Source organism: Epinephelus lanceolatus, chromosome 17 (genome assembly GCF_041903045.1).
Source record: "Epinephelus lanceolatus isolate andai-2023 chromosome 17, ASM4190304v1, whole genome shotgun sequence".
In the NCBI taxonomy this organism is placed as follows: Eukaryota; Metazoa; Chordata; class Actinopteri; order Perciformes; family Serranidae; genus Epinephelus; species Epinephelus lanceolatus.
Window position 1 is genome coordinate 22,726,044 of NC_135750.1, and position 27,306 is coordinate 22,753,349.

The window sequence follows — 27,306 nt, forward strand, 5'->3', positions numbered from 1 at the left end:
AACAACTGATTTTACATGTTTGTCTAAACTGAGGGTTTGATCAAAAAAATGACACTAGGATTTTTACAAAGTGAAGTTACTGAGTGGGACAGAGAACATAGACTGTTTGATATTTGAACATTTGCACTATCTTGTCCTATGATTTCTGTCAGCATTAAGCTGAGGGAAATTTTGTGACGTCCACTTGTGAATGTCACGACTGCAATTTAGCGGGTTAGTCATGTTTTGATAGTTATTAGTTGGATCACAGCTTAAATAGATCTGAGTATCATCTGCATACAAATGGAAACTGATACTATGCCTACGTGTAAGAAGGCCAAGAGGGAGCATGTAAACTGAAAAGAGAATCGGATGATGAATTAAACTAGACAAAGATACGACTTTATTAATCCCTTTGTCAAAATCACAAGCTACTCGTCAGTGCATATAATAAAACACAAGCTCCACCTTTACTGATACGTAAATGTATGTCTATTACTGCATCAATAATTATAATTTAATAGTAGGGCATAAGCTATTCTGAAATGTGCCACTCTTAATAAGGAGTAGGCTACTTTTACTTTTTGAACTTTAAGTATATTTTAATGCTAACACAATACTTTTGTAATGCATGACTTACTCTGAACTGTAACTACACTGTTGTAGCCTACTTCTTCCACCATTGGTTAAAAGGTCAAATCCAAAAAGGTGAAGAGACACTGGCCTATAATTGGAGTATAAAAAAGAGAAGGAGTGTTAACATTATATTTCATTAACTGAACCAAATTAAAATCCATGATTACAGCGGATAATGGTTGCTGAAGATGCTGTGATGCTTTTTAATGTTGTGTATGTTGTTTAGCGCCATCTCCTGGCCAAATGACACCAAGCCCAGGTCAGCCACGTGAGGTGAGTACACTCGTGACGTCATTAGCTGAGCGACAGAGTCATCTGGAGCTGCACAGACAGTTTTGGGGTAACGTGACTATTTTTCACCCCCGAAAATGGTCAAATCGGGGAAACTTCGCTCCGGGACAGCCTCGAAACTCACACGGTGGAAGAAAGGACACAGCAGCGACTCTAACCCGCAAACGAGTCGCTTCCGGCAGGCTGCTAAAAGCCGCTTCTTCAGCCGACCCTCCGGTAAGCCTCCCATTACACGTGGGTCTCAGGCTAGTGCTAACTTTAGCTAATGTCAGCCATTTAACTCGGTACAGCTCAGGCTAACTATATATGTTGCGGCATTAAATGGTATTCAGCAATATCAGTTGTGTTGTCAGCTGGTTCCTACCTGTCTGTCTATTTCATTTGGTCAGCTGAAGTAACGTGACAGTCAGTTTAGTCTGCGAGTTCACATGATAACAACTGCTGTGTGTTTGTGCCTGTTGGAGCCACAGAGAGGGTTAACTGTGGGGTTAAATTAAGACAACTACCAATTACTGCTGATGTCATGCAGTTAACCTTCTGAAACAGATGGTCTCGACTATGATAGTGCAGAAATCTTCCTAAGTATTTGGCTAGAGACACATTTGGTTGTGTTGGCTCCTGCACATTAGGCTTTAAATGTATTCATTGAGCTTAGACTGTAAGCTGTGATCTGAAGGTGTGTACATCCACACATCTGGTGAAGTGTACGACATGGAATCCAGAATTTCAGGATCCCAAAAACAGTTAGGTCATTGAATTTTCAATATTTGGTTGCAATCTACTGCAGTTATGACTGCTTCTATTTAACAATCCATAGACATTAGGATACACAGGAAGACAACCCAGGCTCTCCAGACACATTAAAAGAGGAAGGAAGTATTAAATAGCCTTAATTAGAGTGGCTAAATCATTAAATCATTAAAAGAGCCAACATGTTTAGACTATGACTATGTTTCGTCAGGGCTTTAAAGACACACAGCTAAGGTATGGCCCCAACTATATAGTATATTATATATTTGTTATGTGTCTTTAAAGCCCAGATTAAGACCTGCAGTGGTAACATTGGCTCTTTCAATGATTTAGCCACTACAATGAAGATTTTTTAATTCCTCCTTTCTTGTTTTCTATGCTTTTGGAGTGCCTGGATTGCCCTACTGTGTACCCTGTTGTTTCCTGCTCTCCATGAGCACTTGACACAGGGTATAGGTCTACATTTGATCACATAGAGCAACCGGTCGTCTCTCTCTTTCTAAATCCATAGACATTATTGGGTACTAGGTACCCTTCCTGGTGATGCTTTGCCAGGCCTGTGTGGCACCAAGCTTCAATTCATTATTGCTTCAGAGGCTTAATGCCTTCACTCTCTCAGAAAATGAAATTCATACTTACGTGTAGTCTTAAAATGTCTAATTTGCTTTTGGATGTATGACCAGTATTCATCTGCATTATCTTAAAGTATCAGGCCTAAATAAAAAAAAGGTGTGTGCATGTGAAAACCCTGTGTTGACCAAGGATGAGTTCAGCTTAATGTTATGATGTGCCTCTTGTTTTTCCCCCGCAGGAAAGAGCGATCTAACAGTCGATGCTCTTAAGCTACACAATGATCTGCAGGCAGGTTCGCTGGAGATTGGGCGTAAAGATGCCTGCATGGAAGAGGAGCCAGATTTGGCGTTTTCAGAAAGGACCTCAGGTACTTTCCTCAGCGGCCTGTCAGACTGCTCTAACCTGACCTTCAGAAAGGTGCAGCGCTACTGGGAGTCCAATTCAGCCGCTCACAAAGAGGTAGGCCTTAGACTGAAGGTGGATCATTTATTCCCAACACCCCCTAAGTAATAAGCTTTATACAGCTGGTTTGTAATATTTCCAAATGTCTTGTTTTAATGTAGTAAAATTGCTTTTTGCATTAGGAGTAAAAGCTAAAAAGTTGATGCAAGGATACCAACATTCTTAACAAATATATAACTTTTCTGTAGCTGTAACATTGTCACCTGTTGTGCCTCACAGATCTGTGCAGTGTTGGCAGCTGTTACTGAGGTGATCCGTGGCCAAGGAGGGAAAGAGACTGAAACTGAGTACTTTGCTGCTTTGGTGAGTTTTGCCTTAAAAACTGAGACATTACCAAATAACTTGTGGTGTTTTGAAAGCTGATAGTGAACCTGGATGTGCTTTTCTAGATGACCACCCTGGAGGTTGTGGATTCAGCAGAGTCTCAAGCTGCAGTGGCGTACCTCCTTAATCTCGTCATGAAACGGTTAGACTTCAACAATTCTGGCCAAAACAAAGTTCCCACTTATGTCAGCGCTCAGTAGATATGACTTGAAATGTTTTTTTCTGATCGGTATATTGTCTTCCCCAGGGTTCCTGCTTCAGTGCTCATGTCTAAGTTCTCGGACACCACTAAGGCTCTGATGGACGTCATGTCTAATCAGGCCACATCTGAGACCGCCTCTGCTCTTAGATGGGTAACTGAATTTGTCTCTGTGTGTTTGTCTTTATTGTTCACTGTTGAAATTTGCAGCATAGATTGAGGTTGTCATTTTTGCGCCTACAGATCCTGTCATGCCTGGCCACTTTGTTGAGGAAGCAGGATGCATCTGTCTGGACCTACCCGTCTACTCTTCAGGCTTACCACGGACTTCTCAGCTTCACCGTGCACAGCAAGCCAAAGGTTTATCTCACTTGCATATTAACTGTCCTAGAGGTATTACTTATAAAATGAGATGCTAACATTGTGTAATTTCATGTCCACTTTGTCCTCTCAGGTCCGTAAAGCAGCACAGCAAGGTGTCTGCTCCATCCTCAGAGGCAGTGACTTCCTGTTTACAGATAATGCCCCAACACATCACCCTGCTGCAGTGACCACAGCCAAGTTCTGCATAAAAGAAATGGAACAGGCAGGAGGTGAGACAGTGATTTGGTTTTTCTTACTGTGATGAAGGTCAATAGGTTATAGGATGTTCTAGTTGTACAGCTAGTTGTAGCTGATGTCTTTCTTCCCTTCAGGCAGCAAAGAGGACACCACCACGCTTCATGTGCTGGGTCTTCTGAAGGAGCTGATGGGGACGTTTCCTCTGGGAGCCGTCAAGTCCTGCTGTGAGACTCTGCTGCGAGTGATGACACTGAGCCATGTGGTGAGAGCACAGAAATATTCATAGGTGCAGCCAGGTACAATATGTCCACCTACATGGATACTCAGGTGTAGTTTTTAATGTTGCCACTGTGTTTCTGGCTGCAGCTGGTGACGGCGAGTGCCATGCAGGCCTTTCACAGGCTGTTCAGCGGGAAGCCAAAAGCTTCATCACTGTCACCAGAACTCAACGCACAGATCATCACGGTGAGAGAATAGAAACAAAGCAAAACTCATGACACAAAATGTGCTGTTAAAGCTAACACGCCATTTCTGACCCTCAGGCTCTGTATGACTACCTGCCCAGTGAGAACGACCTGCAGCCTCTGCTGGCTTGGCTCGCCGTCATGGAGAAAGCACATGTTCACTTGGCGAGGTAATAAACTGTGTTTTCTATAACAGCATCGCAAATCCTGTCTTGTACTCATGTGATTGCATGTTTTCCAGCCAGCGGTTTGTGGATCAACAGTTTGTGTGTCTTTGTGTAGTTTGCAGAGTTCCCTGAGTTTGGGTCACCTCCCTCGCCTCTTCTCTGCCGCCATGTCCTGCCTGTTGTCGCCTCACACACAAGTGGTTTCTGCAGCCACCAATACACTAAAGGTAAACGTATTATCTTCAGGACATCCACATTGAGTGCTGATAAAGATGTTTTTGTCTGTTAAGGCTCACAAGGCTCAGTGGTATTTCTGGATTATAATTGAATCTTTGAAGAATGCATTCCAGACAGGGAAGACGAAAAAATTAAATCTTCTGAACCAGCCAGAGCTAGAAATACCAGTGGACTGTAGTGAGCTATAGATGCAGTTTTCAGCTCTCCATGCATCTGTGTATGGAACGCAGGGCCGCCAACTATTTTGCGTTGACTGTGAAACTCACAGTCAATTTTAAAACAATTTTAAAAGTACATGCCCCGTGCACAGCGCTGCTCGTCCTTATAACTTGGTGCAGGCAATGGCAGTAAATAAGCAGATACACCGCACACAAGAGGGCTGTATTGCATCCTCTTTTAATATAGTCTTCATTTGAAATATTACAAACAGTGTGTTTTGCCCATGGCTTCATCAGGTTTGTTGTATTATACAACCCACAGGTGTTTTTAACAAGGCTGCAGCTGCACTGAATCCAGTCAGCAGAAGGGTGGACCATGTGCTCAGCATACAAAAAAAACACCTGTGCGTTTTTATCCAACAAACCTGATGAAGCCATGGGCAAAACGTATTGTTTGTATCCTTTCAAATGAAGACTAAATTAAAAGAAGAAGCAGTCAGCCCTCTTGCGTGCAGTGTACCTGCTTACTTACTTCTGAAACACTCTCACGTGTTTCTTTTCTCCCCTGAAAAAGCCATTTATAATGATAACATTGTGATGCATAAAGAGGACAGGACAGACAAGACCGCAGCACAGTGTCACAGCAGCACTGTGTAAACCCAGTCAAACCAGCCATTACTTGGATTTTGATGAACATCTATTCATGCTGTTATGATACCGGCATTTCAGCGGACTAATATTACAGCAATATCACTTCACATTTTGTGTACCAAATAAAATCATTAGCAATCATTTTACTGAAATTTTCAATGTAATCATGTTCAGGGTGATGTTGACTATGACCACGTCAGATTTTATATTTATTATTTTACTGTCCTGTTTTGGAGAATTTAAAAGAAAAACTAGCTCAATTTACATTATTACACATTGACCATTTCTTCATATTTGAATTGTCATAATTTCTTTTTCACTAAGAAGTTTGCTGACATCGGGGCGTCGGTGGCTTAGTGGTAGAGCAGGCGCCCCACGTACAAGGCTGTTGCCGCAGCGGCCCGGGTTCGACTCCAGCCTGTGGCCCTTTGCTGCATGTCACTCCCTCTCTCTCTCCCCCTTCACACTTGTCTGTCCTGTCAAATAAAGGCTAAAAAATGCCCCAAAAAATATCTTTATTAAAAAAAAAAAAAAAAAGAAGAAGTAGTTTGCTGACATTTCAGAATGACCCTGACTACGACCGTGTAAAATCTGAAGGAATGTTATTATCTCACTTCAGACTAAATTGAGAAGTTGGCAGCTCTGTGCTACTTACTACAGAAAATATGTTCTGTACAGCACTTTACAACCGATAAATGTGGATCCAGCTGTGGAAAAAGTGCACAGAAAGAAGGACAAATAAACCAAGTGGTGCAGTACACAAAATTTTAGGTGCAGGTTAAAAACGTTGATGCACAGGAGCTTCGGTAGCGTAGTGGATAGTGCCGGTGCTCCATGTACAGCTCTCTCTCTCTCACCCCGTGTCACTCTGTCCTGTACATTAAAGGCAAAAAGCCCGAAAAAATAATCTTTCAAAAAACAAACAAACAAAAAAAAACGGTGCACAGAAAAAAGTATTTTGAGCCCTGCCAGCTAAGGAAGTTTAACAAAAAAGTGAGTTGGTAGTTTTAATTTGCCGCGTATGCAGGGTTCTAATTGATCATTTATTCATGATTATCTGTTTCAGACTCTGTTGACCGAATGTGTTGCACCTCACATGGAGGAAATGGGCACGATCACTGCCACAGCCTCGGCAGGGAACCCCTCCTATGTCTGCAAAATGTTTCGGTAAATGTTCGCCAAGCTCAGTCTTTTCCCCTTTTGTACAGACTACATGTTAATGCTCATCATGATAACTGTGGCTGTGTGCTTGTGTTCCAGTATCATAGAAGATGGTTTGTCCTACCGCTTCCATGCCTCCTGGCCATTTGTGCTGCAGGTCCTGGGTTGCTTCTATCGAGTTGCAGGGAAACAAGCTCACCCCATTATGACCAAGGTACAGACGCAAAAACTCTGTAGATCACTATGTGAGTAGAGAGAGATAAAAGATTGTCTGAGTCTTTTGTGTTGTGTCCTTGACAGTCCCTGCAGTCTCTGGCAGACCTGCGCTCCACTCCTCAGTTCCCCTTCAGCGGTGAGTTGGACCTGGCTGTAGGAGGAGCCGTAGAGAGCATGGGGCCTGAAGTTGTGCTGGGTGCTGTGCCCCTCAACATCACCGGCTACGAGTGAGTGAAAATATCACGAACACAAAACACTGAGTTATCTTGTTGTCATTATAGTGGTTTAACTGAGTGTGTTTTTTCACCAGGGATGACTTGGAGTTCCCACGCAGCTGGCTGGTCCCGGTCATACGGGATCACGTGAAGAACACTCACCTCGGCTTCTTCAACTCTTATTTCCTCCCTCTGGCCTCGACGCTCAAGCAGAGAGGTACACATACTGTGTAATGCTCCACACTGTGATGCTGGGTTTACTTTTTATGTATATGAACTCATGACTGTTTTTGTGTTGTAGCTGAAGAATTAGAACAAGCTGGACAGAAGCTTGAGGCCAAAGTCTACCAGACATTACAGATACAGGTAGCTCTACACAGACTTTGATGTGTTCAGAGTAAAAAGATCCACTGAATGAGTTGTTGAGAAATTCATGTCTGTACTGTTTTTAGATTTGGACCATGCTCCCTGGCTTCTGCACATGTCCCGTGGACCTGCTGGCATCTTTCAAAGGCATTGCCCGCACACTCGGTATGGCTGTTAATGAGCGGCCAGACCTGAGGCTCATAGTGTGCCAGGCTCTACGCACGATCATCAACAAGAGCTGCACCACTGGTAGGAAGACCCACGTGTTCACAGATCCCCCTCATCCACCAAATTAGCTCTGATTCTTGAACTGGTTCCGTTCAGGTTCAGACACACAACAGCACAACGGAAGTAACCAGTTGTAAGATGGCGGGTTACAGTGATTACCTACAAGATTATGTTCTCTTATTACAGATATTTGCTTTTATTCAAATAACAAGATAGACCGGCTAATAAGGATAAGATGACGTAGAAGACTGTTGTGTGCAAGACTCCATTCTCTCTTTCCAACCTGTAAAATATGACTGATCTCCTCATAGTTGGCACTTTAGGTCAAAGAAAACTTGCTGTTTTTAAATACAACTCAGTGTTTCCCACAGGATTTTGGGAACCCCCCAGGAAGAAAATTTTGAACATTGTAAATTGAAATTGAAATGAATTTGTATACAAAATGTACAGAAAGGTAAAATCAAGTTTTGAAAAAGTATTGCAATTTCATTTTGTCTTTAATGTTATTATCTCATATTATCTTTGTAATATGATTATCTTATATAATGTTATTACTATCCTAAAACATTCTACAGGTCCTCTGTAATTCTGCAGGACTTATTTCCACCCTGCCCAGCAGCAGTACCGCGGTGAACGGTCCCTAACTGCGGGGAGAACGGAGCAGGCTTCCCCGGAGGTCCGCCGCTTTTCCCGGTCCGTCTCCTCCACACTTTGGGCTCTAGTTTCGCAGAGCGGGCGAGGCGGGGGCGCAGCACACCTGCGCTTCGCCAACTGGGTGTGGCCAGGCGGATTTTGCAAGTTTGGCACACCGTGCGCGCTGACGCAGCTACTCGTCTGTCCCACCTCCGTCCCTCCTACCTGCGCAAGTCGGAAAGAGGGAGGAGAGAAGGCGTGGAGTGGGTTTTACACACATCACACCAATTAAATGAGCCCCTCTCCTCGCCCTTAAATGTGCCGCACGAAGGCGTAATGAGAGTTTACTCAATTCGCCATTGCAGAAGAGAGCAGCAGCGTCAGACGGCCAAACTTCTCCCAGGAGGAACCTGATGTTTTGGTCCGGGAGGTCTGCTCGCAGTGTCCGAATATACGAACTGCGAGCAGACCTCCACGGGCTGATGATGCAAAGGTAGCCTGGGAGGAGGTCACCACAATTGTAAATCAATGATGCGTTTCTCTCGTGCGCGCGCACTCTCTCTCTTTTTCTCTCACAGTCTCACTCTGTTTCTTTTCTTTTGACTTTTCTAAGATGACAGATGCTGAATATATACTCCCTATCTGATGCTGTGGCTGTTTGTGGTTGGCTGAGAGGGATGTGAACTCATTAGTTTGCAGCTGTGTTAATCAAATCAGGTTGGGTTTCCATTACGTGTGCCAGACGGTGCCAATCCCCTTTGATCTGACATCAGATGTGACGGGACAGTCGATATAGAGATACATTTATGTGCTGATTGCAGATAGTTGCATTGAATAGTGTTTTGTGGGTATTTATTGCATCGTTAATGTGCCTGATATTCTGGAAACCTGACTGTGAGGTTTTGGTGACGTGTGTGCACTGTCCGCCGGTCAGCCAAACTTCGGCTTACACCGGCTGCGCCCTCCCTGCGCTGACAGTAGACCTGGTTTCAGATGGCGAGCTTTTAGCGCACCTTCAGCGAAGCCGTTTGGCACGAAACTGTCACTGCGCCAAGCTGGATCTGTCGACACCTCCCCCTGCTGCGCCACCAAACCCATCTCAGCGCACCTCGGTCCGCCAAACTACCAAACTGAGCGCGCCTCGGGTTGCGCTGCTCGAAACTAGCTCTGTGTGGGGTTCCCCCCCTGCGCTGCGCCGGGAAACTAGAGCCCTTTGACTTATTTCCACCCAGCCGACAGTGGGACTTATATTCATTGTGCCGACAGTGGCTTGGAAAACCGTCCATAACCGTGTCAAACAGGGAAGAGGGAAGGCGGCTGGAGTTCCTCCAACATTTGCGGTTAGATTATCATATATTTTTATTGACAAAAATATAGGCTGCTTCGGCTGATTTTTTTTTTATGCGCACATGTGCCCCTAAATATTTTTTACAGTTCGCACACACGTTTAGTTTTTATTTATTTTTAGTCGAGTGAAACGCTCGCACTGTTGAGCGCTGGATCTGACGGCCTGAGCACATCGGCACAAAACGCTACGGCGTTCGAGATATTATTTATATCATGAGAAGTCAATACTTTTGGCAGCCTAAATCTTTTATTTAGAAACTATGGCGGGTCAAATTAAACTATGGCGGCTGCCATAGTTTCGTTAATTAATGGGAAACACTGCAACTAGAAACCAACTTTTCAGGCTCAGAAACGATTTATTTTTGGTCTAAATGCTCCGAATGGTTCAAATGTAGTTGCAGGAACTGAACAAAACCTGTTTGATATTGGTGGACAAGGGGTAAGAGAAAGACGAAAACTACCCCAGCTACTGACGGTGGAGTCAAGTAATCCATTACCCTTTTGTTTCTGTTTTATGTGTGTAGAAGAAGAAAAGGCTGAAGTGGGCCGCTTCTCTAAGAACTTCCTGCCTATCCTTTTCAATGTGTACGGCCAGCAGCCTGCAGCGGGGGAGTCTGGCACCTACAGGATGGCAGTACTCGACACCATCAAGGTCTACCTAACAGTCTCCGAAACACAGGTCAGTCAAGTTTGCTCACATTCTGCTGCTAAATGTTGTTATGTGTTGCAGTTTGTGTTTTGTTAACATAGTTTAAAATTGTGATACTGGATACCTTGAGGTGTGCTGGGGTGGAGGGGTGGGCATGCATCAGAAAAAACTATGTGTGGAGCTTAACATTTTAGATATCAATCCTGTCATGTGGTGGTGTCTAATTATAAACCATCCTCAGCTGATCTGCACGTTCCTGCAAAAAGCCACAGACAAGTTGAGCTGCAGCGACACCACTGAGTTCACACGGTAGGACATGAATATGATATATTCAGTTGCTCATATATCTTAGAATATCGTAAATAAAGGTATATGTAATCTTCCATTTTACTTCTCAGGCTGTCAATGATGGACCTTGTGGTTGCCATGGCTCCGTCCGTAGACGAGGTCACCATGACTAAAACCTTTGAGTTGATTAGGCCGTATTTGGAGGTAAGGGTGCACACAATTTGAATTAAAAGCTTGTGAACATGAATGTATTTCTTGTAAACTCTGTGTCTGTCGGTGCATTTGTTCTCAGACCAAGGAGCCAGGCATGCAGAAGAAAGCGTACCGTGTGCTGGAGGAGATGTGCGGAGGGGAGAGCGATGGATGCAAATCGTTTGTCATGGCTAATCTGGAAACGCTCAAAGTCGTCCTCCTGGAGACTCTGAAAAATGCCTCTTCACCAGCTAAGAGGGTGAGACTGCCGTGTAGAGTGAGATAAAATAACTCAGACATTAAATGGGGTTGTGTGTCTTGATTTACTGTGCTGTCTGATTGAATCTTTCCATTTCTCTTTCCCAGCCGAGGCTGAAGTGTCTGATCCACATCGTGAAGAGGCTCGGTGAAGAACACAAAGACTTCATCACCACACTGCTGCCAGAGGTACAAACACAAGTGCTTGCAACATACAAACACACTCAGTACTGATATTTGTTCATTTTCATGAGGTTGTTGTCTCTGTCAGGTGATTATATGCACCAAGGAGGTGTCTGTTGGAGCTCGTAAGAACGCCTACAGTCTGCTGGTGGAGATAGGAAACGCATTTGTCCGCTTCTGTGGAAACAGAAAAGGTAACGCACTTGTCCTCCTTGTATTGTGAATGTGTAGGTACAAGCTTCTCATGTTGATTTGATTAGCATGCGAACTGAGTGTCTGTCTCTGATCCAGATGCCATGGAGCAGTATTTGGCATTAGTGTATGCAGGACTCACAGGCTCCGTCACCATGATCACCTGCACAGTGCTGGCACTAACCCGACTGGTGTTTGAGTACAAAGGTAAGCCTGCTGACTTTCAGCACCTTCCTGTTGGTGTTTTCATGGACCGGATTCAGTCTGACACCTTTTCCTCACCAGATGCTATAGAGGTAACCACCATGGAGCAGCTGCTGCAAAACATCTGTCTGCTGCTGTCGTCTCGCACCAGAGAGATCGTCAAAGCTGCCTTAGGCTTCATTAAGGTCATCCTCTTCATCATGGACCCCAAGACACTGGGATCACACGTCGCTGTCATGGTAGGCATCGACACTGTGAATACATGAGTCCACTGTAAGAGACTTTTGTGCCCTAATTTAATGCACTCTTTGTCTTGTGTTCAGATGGAGGGAATTGGGAACATCAAAGACGACGTGAGGAGGCACTTCAGAGCCAAACTGAAGAACATCTTCACCAAGTTCATCAGAAAGTTTGGGTGAGTGCTCTTTTTCTGTTTATTTTTTAAGACACTGTAAACTTCAACAGGGCACTATAAGGCTAGCTTGTGACTCTTAAGCCAATTTTACCAACTATGAGACCTTTCAGAGAACTTGTTTCCTGCATTCTGGTGACTTTTAAAGAACAAAAATGACAAAATAACACTGCAACAATATTTTTATGTTAAATACTTTTAATTTTACTTTTAATTCTCAGGAAAGAAAACCAAATAATACATCCCTGTGGTGTGAATTTGCGTGAATCTCTTGCATTAAAAAATATTATTTAATTTCATTAATCCATTCATTCATTTCATTGCGCTGTGAGAACCCTTTGCTGGATGGAGAAATCTGTGTGGCAGCTTTTACAAAATGCATGCCCATTTCCTTTAACTTTGCATAAAAAACAGAAATTCTTTCCAGGATGTCTGAAATTTGCTTGTGTGTTTCTTTCTCTCAGTACTATCTATTTCTGCCTTTGCATGTCAGCTGTATTGTTGTCCGGGTAGAAACAGTAGGCTTAAAGTCATAGGGCTTGGCTTACACATGCGGTATTGTGCCATAAAAAGGTTGGGAAGATGAAAAAGGAAAAAAAAGGTTTGAAAATTTGTAAAATCGGGAGAAAGGGGAGAATTGTGAGTCCAGGAGGGAATTGTGAGAAGACAATGAAAAACATGAATCTCCTGGGAAAATAGGGATTGTTGGCAAGTATGTCTTAAGGTGTGTGCAGAACTAAAGGTGAAGCAAATTTTCACCTGGCATTACACATACAAAAATGGCCACTGGAATTTCAGCTATGCTAACAGTTGTTCTAACTTACTGTGGAAGGCAACTTATGCTGACGTTGGTGCTAATTTGGTTCATCGTAAAGTACAACTAGCTGATAGCTGATATTTTCAGAACTTACCATGCTGCTTGCTTTCCTCCAAGCACTCTCCTTTTCTGTCTCTGTACTGACGTTGAGTCTTAGAGCTGTGGGTGCTCACAGATGGCGACAATAAGTTTGTCCTCCATGTCTGATTGTTGATTTGGTTGATTTTATGATTTTTACACGCAGGTATTTTTCTCTTTTTAATTTTTGCCTATTTTTAAAAACCAAGTGAGGAATTATTTGGTTGTTTTTCTTGTTTCTGTGGCACTTCAAACAGCAGTGTCAGTAAACCATGTTAACTTCAACAAAAATCAAGCAAAATTACTGCATTTGTACATAATCATGTTCAGTCAGTGATTTGGAGCCTAGATAAAAACTTCTTTCACTGTGGTCTAAAAACTGAACAGAGTTGATGACTTTCTGAGCTGTTTCTGATTTGAAACTAATATTTGATCATCAAGGATGTTTTTTTCTTTTTTGTGTAAATAATGTGTGTTTGTCTGCTACCAGGGAACCAAAGCAGTCTTCTTGTAAACACAGCTGATTAAAGCCCTGTCAAGTGAAATTATTAGAAGATGTGAGAGTATGATTTGTACTCTAACATTAATATTAACAAAGAGGTGCTTTGTTTAATAATGACACCAGATGTTTGTTACACAGCTGACTCCTCTTAAACTGATTGTTAGTAACGGGTAGGGCTGAGGATCAGTCATGTACTCAGACACTACTTGCTTGTAGCCAGTTCTGCACCGGATGTCCTGATGGTACCAGATGTCTCCTCTGGGAAGTTAATAACCCAACTCTATCACTTCTATATGTTATAGTGTCATGTTACACATGTGTCTGATCTGCTGCATTTCCAGTTTTGAGCTGGTGAAGAGCATGCTGCCCGCAGAACACCACAAGGTGCTCGCAAACATCCGCAAGGCGGAGGCTCGCAGCAAGAGGAGGAAACAGGCCTCAGAAGAGCAGGACGACTCTGAGAGTGAAGAGGAGGAACCTAAAACAAAGAGTCAAAGGTAGATCACTTATCACCCACACAAAGCCCTGCCTGTCCCTCATACAGTTACACTTTATGTTAAAAACCTTCTGTCCTCCCCTCTTTAGTATTGAAGACATCCTCGCAGAGTCTGACAGCGATATGTCAGAGGATGAAGGAAAGGCTCGTAATGCTCCGAAGAAAGCAGGCAAAATGCAGAAAGCACGGGCCTGGCTCAAAGAAGGAGAGGAAGACGACCCACTTAACTTCCTGGATCCCAAAGTTTCCCAGAGAGTATTAGGTGACACACTTTGTTTTTGATAGTTGCAGTGAGCCTGCATTTTATCATGCCTCTGCACCAGTAATAGCCATGGCTGGAGGCATTACGTTTTGGGTTGTCCGTCTGTCCATCCGTCCTGTTGTTGTGACCGTGATATCTCAAGAACACCTCAAGGAAATTTCTTCAAATTAGGCACAAACGTCCAATCCGCTTAACAATGAACTGATTACATTTTGGTGGTCATAGGTCAAAGGTCGGTGTGACCTTACAGCCGTCTCAATCTCATGAATACAATATCTCAAGAAGGTCTTTCCTCAAATTGGCACAAATGTCCGCTTGGGCTCAAGAATGAACTGATTAGATTTTGGTGGTCAAAGGTCACTGTGACCTCACAAAAGATGTTTTTGGCCAAGACTCAAGAATTCATACAGTAATAATGACAAAATCTCAACAAATGTCTCATTGGATAAAATGATGATGTGATGATGTATGCAAAAGGTCAAAGGTCAACATCACCGTGACATCAGAATGTCCTGCAAAAACACTTTTCTGGCCTTTACTCAAATATCATATCTCAGGAACAGAAAGGGAGACATTTGGTCAGATACTGAATCTGTGACTCTGATCTTGAGTGCCCATTTTGAAACTATGCTGATTGGTTAGATCTCTTTTGCTGTCAGGGGGGAAGACGTACAGTACAGGCCAAAAGTTTGGACACACCTTCTCATTCAATGCGTTTTCTTTATTTTCATGACTATTTACATTGTAGATTCTCACTGAAGGCATCAAAACTATGAATGAACACATGTGGAGTTATGTACTTAACAAAAAAAGGTGAAATAACTGAAAACATGTTTTATATTCTAGTTTCTTCAAAATAGCCACCCTTTGCTCTGATTACTGCTTTGCACACTCTTGGCATTCTCTCCATGAGCTTCAAGAGGTAGTCACCTGAAATGGTTTCCACTTCACAGGTGTGCCTTATCAGGGTTAATTAGTGGAATTTCTTGCTTTATCAATGGGGTTGGGACCATCAGTTGTGTTGTGCAGAAGTCAGGTTAATACACAGCCGACAGCCCTATTGGACAACTGTTAAAATTCATATTATGGCAAGAACCAATCAGCTAACTAAAGAAAAACGAGTGGCCATCATTACTTTAAGAAATGAAGGTCAGTCAGTCTGGAAAATTGCAAAAACTTTAAATGTGTCCCCAAGTGGAGTCGCAAAAACCATCAAGCGCTACAACGAAACTGGCACACATGAGGACCGACCCAGGAAAGGAAGACCAAGAGTCACCTCTGCTTCTGAGGATAAGTTCATCCGAGTCACCAGCCTCAGAAATCGCAAGTTAACAGCAGCTCAGATCAGAGACCAGATGAATGCCACACAGAGTTCTAGCAGCAGACCCATCTCTAGAACAACTGTTAAGAGGAGACTGCGCCAATCAGGCCTTCATGGTCAAATAGCTCCTTGGAAACCACTGCTAAGGAGAGGCAACAAGCAGAAGAGATTTGTTTGGGCCAAGAAACACAAGGAAAGGACATTAGACCAGTGGAAATCTGTGCTTTGGTCTGATGAGTCCAAATTTGAGATCTTTGGTTCCAACCGCCGTGTCTTTGTGAGACACAGAAAAGGTGAACGGATGGATTCCACATGCCTGGTTCCCACTGTGAAGCATGGAGGAGGAGGTGTGATGGTGTGGGGGTGTTTTGCTGGTGACACTGTTGGGGATTTATTCAAAATTGAAGGCACACTGAACCAGCATGGCTACCACAGCATCCTGCAGCAACATGCCATCCCATCCGGTTTGCGTTTAGTTGGACCATCATTTATTTTTCAACAGGACAATGACCCCAAACACACCTCCAGGCTGTGTAAAGGCTATTTGACCAAGAAGGAGAGTGATGGAGTGCTGCGGCAGATGACCTGGCCTTTGGGGTGAGCTGGACCGCAGAGTGAAGGCAAAGGGGCCAACAAGTGCTAAACACCTCTGGGAACTCCTTCAAGACTGTTGGAAAACCATTTCAGGTGACTACCTCTTGAAGCTCATCAAGAGAATGCCAAGAGTGTGCAAAGCAGTAATCAGAGCAAAGGGTGGCTATTTTGAAGAAACTAGAATATAAAACATGTTTTCAGTTATTTCCCCTTTTTTTGTTAAGTACATAACTCCACATGTGTTCATTCATAGTTTTGATGCCTTCAGTGAGAATCTACAATGTAAATAGTCATGAAAATAAAGAAAACGCATTGAATGAGAAGGTGTGTCCAAACTTTTGGCCTGTACTGTATATGTAGCATCCATGTTTTCACAGACATGGATGTAAACTGTAAGTGCAACTTGACTGGTACGTGGAGGCATACGGCCGCAAGGCAGCAATTCTAGTTTGTCAAGAAAAAAAGCTTACTATATCCCGTGAAATTAGTTGTTAAATGGTTTTGTTGTTTCTCAGCCACCAACCCAGCACTAAAAAAGAGTGCCAAGGTCGACCATGGCTTCAAGGTGACATCAGACGGACGGCTGATCATCAGAGAGGATGACGAGGAAGCTGCCAAAGACAAAGGTAAAAGGAATCCAGTAGTTAGTCCAGTCATCTTCTACATTCCTTCTGTCTGAACGGGCTGAAACGGGCATTACTTTTCCCACAGATGATGGAGAGATGAAAGATATTCTAGAAGAGGCTGGAGTCAAGAGTGTAAGTACTTAACGTGTGACACTGTAGTTATGTGGCGTTCTTGTTGCTGTAGAGAAATTATCATTATTGCTATTTTTCCATTTGTCATGTTTTTTTTTTTTTTTTAAATGCCCTTCAGAAAAAGACACAGAAAAGGAAGTTCCGAGATGACAACTTCGACGACGACATGGACATTGAACCCCAGCTGAAATATAAAGGTAGGGCTGGTAGATCACTCACCCTGTGTTACACTGAATCCATGAGGAAGACTTTGTTTTTCTTGCATGCTTCCAGTGAACGAGGAAGTTGGAGTGGAGTTGGAGTTGGAGTTGCATTATGTCATGTCCCTAACGAATTGTGATTTAGACTAAGCAGCACATTTTCTCTTCTCAGCTGGGGGGTCAGGTATCCACAGACCGCTGGGAGGAAGGGAAGACGCTGGAGCAGATTACAAATCAAAGGTGAGTGTGATAGCATGCAGAAATGCACAGTGCAGGAGGTGCTGGTGATAAACTAGAGTTCTGATTGTCTGTTCTTTCATCCTTCATCTCTCAGAAAGGAAAAGGAGATGTGAAGAAGAAAGGAAAGCTTGATCCTTATGCTTACATCCCTCTGAAGAAGGCCCAGCTCAATCGCAGGTAACAAAGTGTACTTTATAAACCTCTTGACAAGGAATTGATTTACGTGAGAATGTCAGACGCTAACATGTGTTCTCTTCTTTGTGTGTTCTCAGGAAGCGAGCCAAACTGCAGGGCCAGTTCAAGGGCATGGTGAGAGGAGCCCAGAAGGGGGCGCTGTCTGGAAAGAAAATGCAGAAGAAAAAGAGGAAAGCCTGAAGAACATTATCACTCAATGGACTTTAAATGCGTTATGTGTGTGTGAGGGTGTGTTCATTAACATATGAAAATGTAGACACACACCATGGATGTGTGTATACGGATGTGTGCCTCTCTGACAGACTCATGGAAGGTGAAACCAGTTTGTTTTTAAACTGTTTCATCTTTTAAAGCTCTTGAAATACTCTGATCAGCATCATACAGCTTTGAGGGCTTTTGGCTGTCAAGAAATGTGTAATCTGTTGTTTATGCATCAGATAAATTTTTGGTTAACCCTTCTGGTAAACAAATGTATTTATGTGAGCATTGCCTGGCTACTGTACTGATTTGGGAGGAGTAATCAGCCTTTGTTACTACATTATTCTGTCACTTGAGGACGCTGTAGACTTCTGGCTTGGTGACAGTGAACAGGAGTGTTCGTGGATGCATTTAAGATGATTTAAATACATATTTAAAGCTGTTTGTGTACTGTTAAGTACAACAAAACAATATTTTCTTCTTCTGTAATAATTTTAGTTAGTTTGTCATGAGACAGTAAATGCAGCTTCTCGAAGACATTGACAGAGGAGCTGTAGGTTGTTGTTCTGCAGGATGAGTTAACATACCATTACCCTCCTGTGATTCATTTCCCCAGATGGATCGCAGCAAAGTGAGTCATGTAGCGCCAGACTGACCTAATCGCACTCCTCTTGTGTCTGAGCTCAGTGTCAGTCAGCGTTTTTGAGGAAGGGAGCAGATGATTCAGGACATTCTCAGACCAGACATCATCAGTGCTGCGGTTAAACGTATATAAAGTGGATTCAGACAGTATTCAGTCATCACTCTGGACACGTATAGAGTTAATTATTTTTTGGTTTATGGTGCACAATAACCCATAATGACAAGGTGAAAATGTGTTTTTAGAAATTGTTTTTCTAAAGTACGCTGCAGGACTACTGCACAAAAAGGTGTCACAAAGATTTATATCTTGTTGCAGAAATATGACTTTGAATAGACCCAAAAGCAATTAAAAACTCTTAGAATTTGGTATTAATTTTGCAGCCTACCTACATAAATGTCACGGATAGATTATTAGTTCCCTGAGTGTAATTAGTTTAATTAAATAACGTTGCTTAAAGAGAAACACATCACCTAATAAATATGTCCTAAGGTGTCTGTTGCACTCACCCCAATGTGTTTGTAAGCTGATTCACAATATGACTGCAAAAAAAAAGTCCTCTTGAAATATAGTTTAACACTTTTAATAACTATAAAAGAAATAACTGCCAGACAGCACATAAAAAAAACATTTTGTTTATTGACACAAAAGGTTGTTAATAAAGAAATAATGCAGATGATCATTTCAGTCAGTAAATGCAGTATACAGGAGAACCCTGACGATACAACTTTGCAACACAATCTCTCATTTGATGCTAATGAAACCACAAATGCATGCCAGAATGCTTCTTTACATCCACCTTGATATCCCTCCCTCAAAGACTTAAAAAACCCACCTGGTGCTAAGTAGAAAACAGATGCAGACAGGGCTGGTGTTATAATAAATAAAATATGGAGAAACTGCCCTGCAGTTACAATAAGATCACTTAACTTTTGCACTAAATTTAGCTACAATGTAGAAAAAGTTTCTGTGGTTGAAAAGGTAAAATGATGAATCAGTCTCATTTATAGAAACCTAAAATATCGTACATTTAAAAGCCAACATAACCGACATCGATATCCTCTTTCGCTACATCCTCACTTGCCATTATTATACTCTACCAACCCAAACTATTCACCATCGTCACTCATACACAAACAGTCACAATCTAACGTTCAACAGCACATTAATCATTTTTGTCTCATTTCCAGAAAGAATTGCACTTCCTCTTACCACTTAAATCAACATGACATCTACTACTGTACATACAGGCTTAATCAAGTAACTACATGCTTGCTGTTTCTATAGTTTCTCTTTTCTATAAAAATGTTAACTTTGATGAAACTCTAGCTGATTTCGACATCAGATAAATATTTTCTTGCTGTCCAGCAACAAAGCACAGAGCTTTGAATCAGAGCTCCTGGCTTGTAAGATTGAAAGACGGGGTGCTTTATGGAACGAGTGGATGTATCAGTTGTTTATTGGAGGCCCTCTCTTCGTGATCAGAGCCTGGGTGGGGGTCGAGACGGCGGGGGTCCTGGGGGCCCCGGGGGTGCACGAGATGGGGGTGGACCTGGAGGCGGTTGGGCCATGGGAGGGGGTGAGCGGGAGGGTGGTGTGGTGCGAGGCCCTCTCGACGGAGGCTTCGTACGGGGGACAGAGTTGGAGACCAGAGGTTGCTGTTCAGCGGGCGGGGGACTAGCAGGAGGAGGCGGCATGGGAGAGTGATGTGTGCGAGGAGGAGCCCGGTTGTTAGGGGTGGATTCCCCATCTTTGACCCGCTGGAAATTGATACAGCGACCCTACAACACACACAGGCAGGCAGATGAAAGTTAACCACACATCATTTCAATGCAGATCATAGATTTAAATGCAGCTAGTCTTTGTTCAAAATCAATGAGCCTCTTAGAACCACCAGCCAAAGTGGTGTGTGTGAGTTTTCGCCCAGCTCTGCTGACAGAGGCATGTGTGTTAGAGGCCTCCGGAGGGCACACAGAGCTGCCTCTGTCTTCTGTCCACACCTGCACTACAATAGCTGTGATGCTAGCAAAGACAGGCACTGACGAAGTTATCACACACACACGCTTTTGCAGTCTGCAGCTTTCCCCGTTTCCCCTCCTCTTCTCGAGGCGCCACTGCTGTGACTCGGCCTCTCGATGCAGAATAGAAAGTGGTTTATGTCTCTTATGTGCTTGACTTGTTGGAATGTAAAGGGACATTTCAATATCCCCACAATAGTTAACAGAGGCTCCTCTGCATTTAACATAATTTACAAGACGGGGAGAATGGAACGCTTCTCTTATTGTTCTCATTGATAGTTTTCCTCTGTGTTCACTGCGTAGCATCCTCCTGCAGACACGCACACACACACACACACACACACACTCTGTCTTGCTCAGTCAGAGTGTGAAGGATGGAGAGTAGGTCTCTGTGTCACAGACCCTTGGTGGTCTGATTATAACACCTTATTAAACAGAGAGGCCCTAAAGTCACCCAGGGGCCAATAAGAGGACCCCAGAAGCAGTAGCTTTGTGACTGAGGAGGCCATTGTGTGTGTGTGTGTGTGTGTGTGTGTGTGTGTGTGTGTGTGTGTGTGTGTGTGTGTGTGTGTGTGTGTGTATATATGAGGGGTGCGTAATTGACTGGGGCCAGCCCAGTTGGGGGGTGACTGCTTCGGTCTTGTCACCGGGCCACAGTGAAAAGGCCAGTTTGTGAGCAGCAGAGCAGCAGCACAACACCAGAGAGAGCATATGGACACAATGAGAACACAAGCTCATGAATATGAGTGTGTTTGTGTGTGTGTGTGTGTGACTGTGAGCATGACTCCACGAGAACATATGGCCTGAATGAAACCTCGGCCTCATGAATAACAGAAAGAGTGGGAGAGAAAGGTTAGAGGGCCGGCTGCAAGAGAGCAGCGAAACAACGTAAGATTGGTGTTGCTGCAGAAAATTGGCTAAAAGAGGAGTTTTTTCCCACTTTTCAAGTAGATGATTGTGTAAGAGGTCAGCAGTGTGTCACTGTGGTGGTCAGTCTCCCTGTGTGCCCCTTTGGCTGTGACGCCTGCCACTGCATTACTTCCCCCGTTGGCGACTGTTTACTTTAAACCCTCAACTCCTTTCTAGGAGAAAAACAAAACCACCAAAACACCTCCAGCATCCCTCTCCACACCACTCCTCTGTCTGGCCTCTGTTTCTCCTCCTGAGCCCCAAGACTTCCCTCACACACACACACACACACACACACACACTTAAAAATCAAATACTTTGTGAGGGAACTGATGTGCGCACCCATTTGTCAACATTATAGTACAGAAAAACAGGGGAAAGACGGGAGAGTGGAGACACACATCTGACCTGACAGCTCTGCTTGTCACCTCGCATGACATTACAGCGATTCCACTCACATAAGGGAAATGCTTCATGTGCGCTCACAAGAGTTAACACACTTCATATGCTGCTCTGAAGCGTGGAATACTTTGATAATGTCACAATAACAGATCTGAAATGGAGAGTATTAAAGGCTTTGTTTATCCAAATTACAAACACACATATTTTATCACTCACATGTAGTGGTATCTAGCCATGGAGATAGTTTTGTTTTTATCCACTGAGGTTTTCAGTTGTCAGTTTCTGAGATGTCTTCTACCATGCCAATACATTAGAGGTAAATTACATTTGTGGTGCTTAATGCATTAAACAAATCACATTTACAAAATTCATCGGTAACATGTTTTTCCAAAATCAATGGCACGGTGGTTTTGGATCAGTACTTCCCATCTTTTTTGTCTGATATAGCCCCCCTGACTCATGTTGGTTGGATGCATTTTCTGTGTCGTCAGCCTATTGGCTGGAATCACTGTTCGAGATGAGACACAGTTGTCACTGGAATTACTTTTTATGGAGGAAATACTGGAGGAAATAATGGTTGACAGCATTTTCTGCGAATTATTCAGAGTACCAGTGAAACCGTGACATTATAAGCACACAGGTTTTTAAAACACGGATGCACATGCTAAAAGTATGCTACAGACTCCTTTCCCATTGCCAGTAAACCAGAGATGGCCCTGCAGCAGACGTCTTTCTGTGTATGTGGGGTTTTTCTTTTCTTTTTTTTGATGGCACAGACAGGCCAGAAAACAGGTAAACAGTAGACGGCACTATGAGACGGCAGCACGGAGGAAAGAAAACTTAATGGTGGTTACTTTTTATCTTTCACTTTTTTTTATGTTTGAGCGCTGCTTGGGCAAAGACGGATAGTGTTTTGTGATGGCACGTCATTGCATCTTGCCAGTTAAGGGGCTAAAATAGTACATTTACCTGGGTGTTGTGTGCCCATCGGAGCCAGAGGCGATAAATACTCCTGGTGACTACAGAGTCATTTGACCTGGGTATGAATGCTGATTAAAATCATTCCCATTACATTAAAAAGCCAGATAAAAATGGGTGTTAGTGGTTTTTTGTGCAGTGGGAGAGGGGCTTTAGATTACCCTCATTGTTCATCGTTCAGGAGGTTTTTACCAGGAGCCAAATTTTCCGCAGTTGGGATGCATGATAATATTGGCCCAACATCAGTATCAGCCGATACTGGCTTAAAAATGGACTATTGGAATCAGCCAACACGCTGATAATGTTGATACATCATCGCTATTGGCCAAAATCAGTTTTGAATTTAAATGTCAGAATCAGCCAACGTGCTTTTCTAATTTCTGATTAATATTACATACATTTAATAGCATTCTATTTCATGTCTCCATCATAATATGATGTTAATTCCACACTTGATTATCTCTAAAATTAGGTAAGGGAAAAAGTGGATATATCGATACCGTTACTGGTTATTGGCCGAATCAGCATATCAGATATCGACCAAAAAATCCAATATTGTGCATCCCGCGTCTCTTCAGGTTCTCCTCCTCTCTAAAACAAATAAATGTGGTGATTTAAACCAGCAAAAACACTGAATAAAGCAGTTTCACGAAAAAAAAAGAAGAAATATTTTTCGTACACTTTTGTCGTAGAAGGGCTGCTAACTATGGTGGCCCATGGGAAAATACAAAAACACAAATGGCCCTATCTAGAGCCAGTGTTTGGTTTGTCTGTTCTGGGTTACTGTAGAAAAATGACCTCCTCCCTATGTAGATATAAACGGCTCATTCTAAGGTGACGAAAACACAGTGATCCTTTTTTTTAAGGTGAATATACATGCCTCTTCTTTACATGTAATTTCTGCCAATATACCTCCCTAAATCCTACACACTGGACCTTTAAAGCTCCAGAAAAAGTGAGTAAGTTGACCTTGCTATGAGATTGTTTTGTCAACAAAATGATCAATGCTTTGAGCACCACAGACAGAATTCCATTCACTTTCACTGTAATTTGAGACACAACCTCAGTTAAACTAAAACTATCTCCATGGATAGATACCAAAATATTGTGTTTGTTTTTGTAATTTGGGTGAACTGATCCTTTAAGTGAGGTGATGGGGATAAAGAGGGAAGAGGGTGAGGGAGGGGAAGTGCTGCTGTGCTCATTTGTGCCGTCTGCATTGTGAGGATGGAGGGATGGTGGCCGCCCTCTGGTCTGGTCTGTGCTGTGTGACGGGGCCATCAGAGCCGTCAGCTCTGGGGACAAAAGAAGGGAACCTCTTCTGTCACAATATGGCTCGTGGCCTTTCAACTCCCCATCTGTTTGTGTGACGCTCACTCGGGAGAGCTGACACACACGTTACAGTGACACACACATGCACGCACACACACACGGTAGGGAGAGATCAGACGCAAACGGGGAGCGTGGCAGAAACTGGCAGCCCCGCTGATGGCCGTTTGCAGAGGCAGTGATGTAGGAGTAATGTGGGGAGAAAGCAGGATGAGCTCCTCCTGAGCTGCTGGTTAACAATCTGAGTCAAGAAGTCTGATCCACGCTAGTTATCGCTGTGCTTTTAGCCACCTTGTTGGGCTTTTTTTGCACTACCACTCTGCTGTTTGTCACCCTGCTATAGTTTCTTGCTTTTGCAGATGTTTGACACTGTGAGGTATTTAGATCTGGCTTTTGTCAACATGAGAAACCATTGTCGTCTTTTATGTGTGATATGGCTGTTAGCACCAATTCTGAACAACTATCACCCTTGCAACAACAGTGGATTTTATCCCCCCTCATTTTTTTCCATGTGAGAAGTAGTGTTTCATTTTCCTCAGTTAATGACTCGTGAAGGGAGTTGTGGGGGTCATTGTTGAACCACGGTCCCACAGAAAGCAGCTGACAAAGACTCCAGAAACTTCTGCCCTGACAGAGATTAATTGTTCTGCTCCGATAAAAGTAAAAAAGAAAAAATCCAAAATGGAAAGACGGGATAAAAGCAATGATGATGAGCACTTTTATAGACTCCAGATACAGTACACACACACTGACACTGTTACATAGTAAAGATGAATCATGCCATTCAAAGAACAAATCAATAAATTTTACAGCGATATGGCCTCGGCTACAAGAGGCGACAATGAAACCATTTACAACGGAGCAGCTGTTTCTCCATGACAACCAGTATGATGATGAAAACATGTCAGTGGGGTTATGGGATGCCATACACAGGGTCAAGGTTAGATAAGAGAGGCCGCTCTGCTCTCTCTTGTTCTGCCGCTGTCGCACACTCGGCCACCCCACAGTGATGTCATGATTTAGGACTTGGCTGCAGTAGCCGGTAATATAGCAAACACAGCCGCAATAAAACTCAGTATGACACTTTATTTTACTATAATTATCACCTCAAAGTACAGAGTGTGGAACATGCTATTTGGAAACATGATAGAAACCCAGTCATTTTCCGGGAGTCAAAGGGAATTCTTGGGTACAGAAGAGCACAGTGCTCCTTGTGCATGAACAATGGCAGCTTTGACGAAGAGAGCTGTATCAATAACTCATTCACCGCTGTGTGTGTGTGTCAGTGTGCATGTAGAGAATCAGTACTGAGCTGCTGTGTTGGAGATTATACATGTTGCTCGCTGACACGTGTTGTCTTTATGCAATGTGACAGACAGAATGCAGATGCTCAATTGTCCACACACACAGATGGTAAACACACTGAAATCTTCTGTACCATCAACCAACTCATTAAAAGCTCTTTGGTGGTTGTTAGCCACATGGCAGTCCCCCCAAATTACATATAATTACCAAATTATAGTTAGTCATCTCGTCTGTTTGTGGTACATCAGATTTTCTAGTCATGTTTTAGGTCAAAATTAAAATGAAATGTGACTGCAGCTGAGTGTCAGGCTCACCTCCTCTCCCGGCTGTGGTCTCATCAGCGATACCTGGTCGTAGCCTCTCCTGAACAGAGCCCACAGAGCATCTAGCTTCCCCTGGAGGACGCAGAAAGAAAAACAAATGATTTCACAGGGATGTTGGTATTAAATGTGGCCAAAGTTTCAAATAACGAGGTAGACAACATATGTAAAAGTAGTCTAGGTGAGCAAAAACCTCAGGCCTCAGACCATTCTGAATACTCTGTATCCAAAGTTTTTTTTCTGTTTTCAAGACAAGCTGATGTTAAATCATGATGGATTTCCTTATATAGTCATCTGTCCAGGCACAGTACTTCAAGTGTTTACATTATGTAGCTTACACTGCTACATGTAGCTATATGCTAACATCAAGGAAACATGTAATCTTGGATGTCGATGTTATTTCTCCATGATTTCGGATCATATTCCTGCTACTTAGAAGATTTTTGATGGTAACATGCCGCTCCATTACAGTCGTTCCCCACCTGCAATGACGGTGCACCGCATGGATGTGTAAAGAGAACTGGATGTAGTGTTGGAGGCGGGGCCCTGTTCATTCCTATAAAACTTGCTCAGTGGCCAAAAAAGTTCAACCTTCCTGGTACAAGATTACCCAGATCTTCCACATCATTGGGCCCAAGGAGCAAGTGCGCAAGTGACTTTCGCCAGCTGAGCGGCCAACTTTTGGTTTAGCCCTCTTCTTTTATCAGTGGGGATAAAATTACATAATTGTGCAGCTCTTCTAGACTTTTAAATTGTTAGCAGACCAAATAAATCAAATTCTGATAGTGAAACAAGTCATTTTTGGGGGGTTGTGACGCTCAAAGAAATGTACTCACTCATTTAAAGATGTCTCTTAAACAATTTAAGTCTATGCAAAAGTTGTAATTCCACAGTTTGGCCACTATGTATAATTGGCTTCAAAGCTTGGCGCTGTTCCTGGGGGCTTGATGCAGAGATACTGAGATACAGAAAACCTGAAAACGCTGACCAACTAGAGCAGACTTGGTCTTTTCAGGAGGGGGGCATTAAGACAAGAAGAGACAGGTGCTCAAATGGAGCATCTCAGACAGAGGGTGAATACAGGTGTTCCAGCACAGACAGTATGAGGAAAATTAAGAGCTTTCTGAACGTTAAAACATGTAAACATGTTCTAGTAGAAACCCAAAATACAAGTATGAACATAGAAATGAGCATAATAGGCCCACTTTAAACATACATTTAGCTTTAGGTTATGCATTAAAGACTTACCTTAATAGGTGTGTACCACCTCCTCTGCTGTGGGGGGCGGCGTGGTGGTTTTCGAGGCTTGGGCTCATATGGTTCAAATTCCTGTTCTGGCATCTTTACAACTGCATTTTTAGGTTTGTCCAGTTTCGCACCTTCCTCAGTGGACCCCTTCTCCCCCCATCGCACCTAAAAAAGCCTCATTAAAATGTATATTCTTTTGAGCGTTGGAAATGCATGCGTGTGTGTATGTGTCGATACAAACCTCCATGCGTTTAATGCCACCCACTCCTCTTCCTCCGTAGTAGGATGCATCCACTGTGGGCCACCTCTTCTTTGGCATCCCATCCTCATCATCTGATTCCTTAGAGTGAAAGTCAATACATGACACTGCCCAAATTCTCCCAAACATACTACCATCAGTATTAACATCAATACTATCAATACAATCATTATGAGAGAAAAAACAAGTCTTACTGGCTCTGGAGGAGGAGGTGGTGGAGGTTCCTTGATCACCTTAAAGT

At 43.1% G+C, this 27,306-nt stretch overlaps 2 protein-coding genes across 2 annotated transcripts in view; one reads left to right on the top strand and one right to left on the bottom strand.

Annotated features, from left to right (window-relative positions):
* The first annotated feature begins 895 nt into the window (after positions 1-895).
* Positions 896-17,932, top strand: rrp12 (ribosomal RNA processing 12 homolog). Its single transcript, XM_033612746.2, has 34 exons — positions 896-1,122; positions 2,468-2,688; positions 2,911-2,994; positions 3,081-3,157; positions 3,263-3,368; positions 3,458-3,574; positions 3,669-3,807; positions 3,910-4,037; positions 4,142-4,240; positions 4,318-4,409; positions 4,522-4,633; positions 6,519-6,619; positions 6,713-6,827; positions 6,914-7,056; positions 7,140-7,261; positions 7,346-7,410; positions 7,497-7,659; positions 10,143-10,297; positions 10,509-10,576; positions 10,666-10,759; positions 10,848-11,006; positions 11,114-11,194; positions 11,277-11,382; positions 11,480-11,587; positions 11,666-11,823; positions 11,908-11,999; positions 13,735-13,890; positions 13,979-14,151; positions 16,582-16,692; positions 16,778-16,824; positions 16,943-17,021; positions 17,197-17,264; positions 17,359-17,441; positions 17,537-17,932. The coding sequence occupies exons 1-34, from the start codon at positions 984-986 to the stop codon at positions 17,637-17,639; spliced, it is 3,864 nt and encodes a 1,287-aa protein (XP_033468637.1). The 5' UTR covers positions 896-983; the 3' UTR covers positions 17,640-17,932.
* A 984-nt stretch (positions 17,933-18,916) lies between these two features.
* antxr1d (ANTXR cell adhesion molecule 1d) overlaps positions 18,917-27,306 on the bottom strand; it is a 29,802-nt gene continuing 21,412 nt past the window's right edge. Inside the window, exons 14-18 of the mRNA XM_033612747.2 lie at positions 27,260-27,298; positions 27,048-27,146; positions 26,807-26,971; positions 25,553-25,633; positions 18,917-20,078 (exon numbers count right to left, since the gene is read on the bottom strand). Coding sequence (XP_033468638.2) covers positions 19,779-20,078; positions 25,553-25,633; positions 26,807-26,971; positions 27,048-27,146; positions 27,260-27,298 — 684 coding nt within the window. The 3' untranslated portion in view covers positions 18,917-19,778. The remainder of the gene's footprint in view (positions 20,079-25,552; positions 25,634-26,806; positions 26,972-27,047; positions 27,147-27,259; positions 27,299-27,306) is intronic.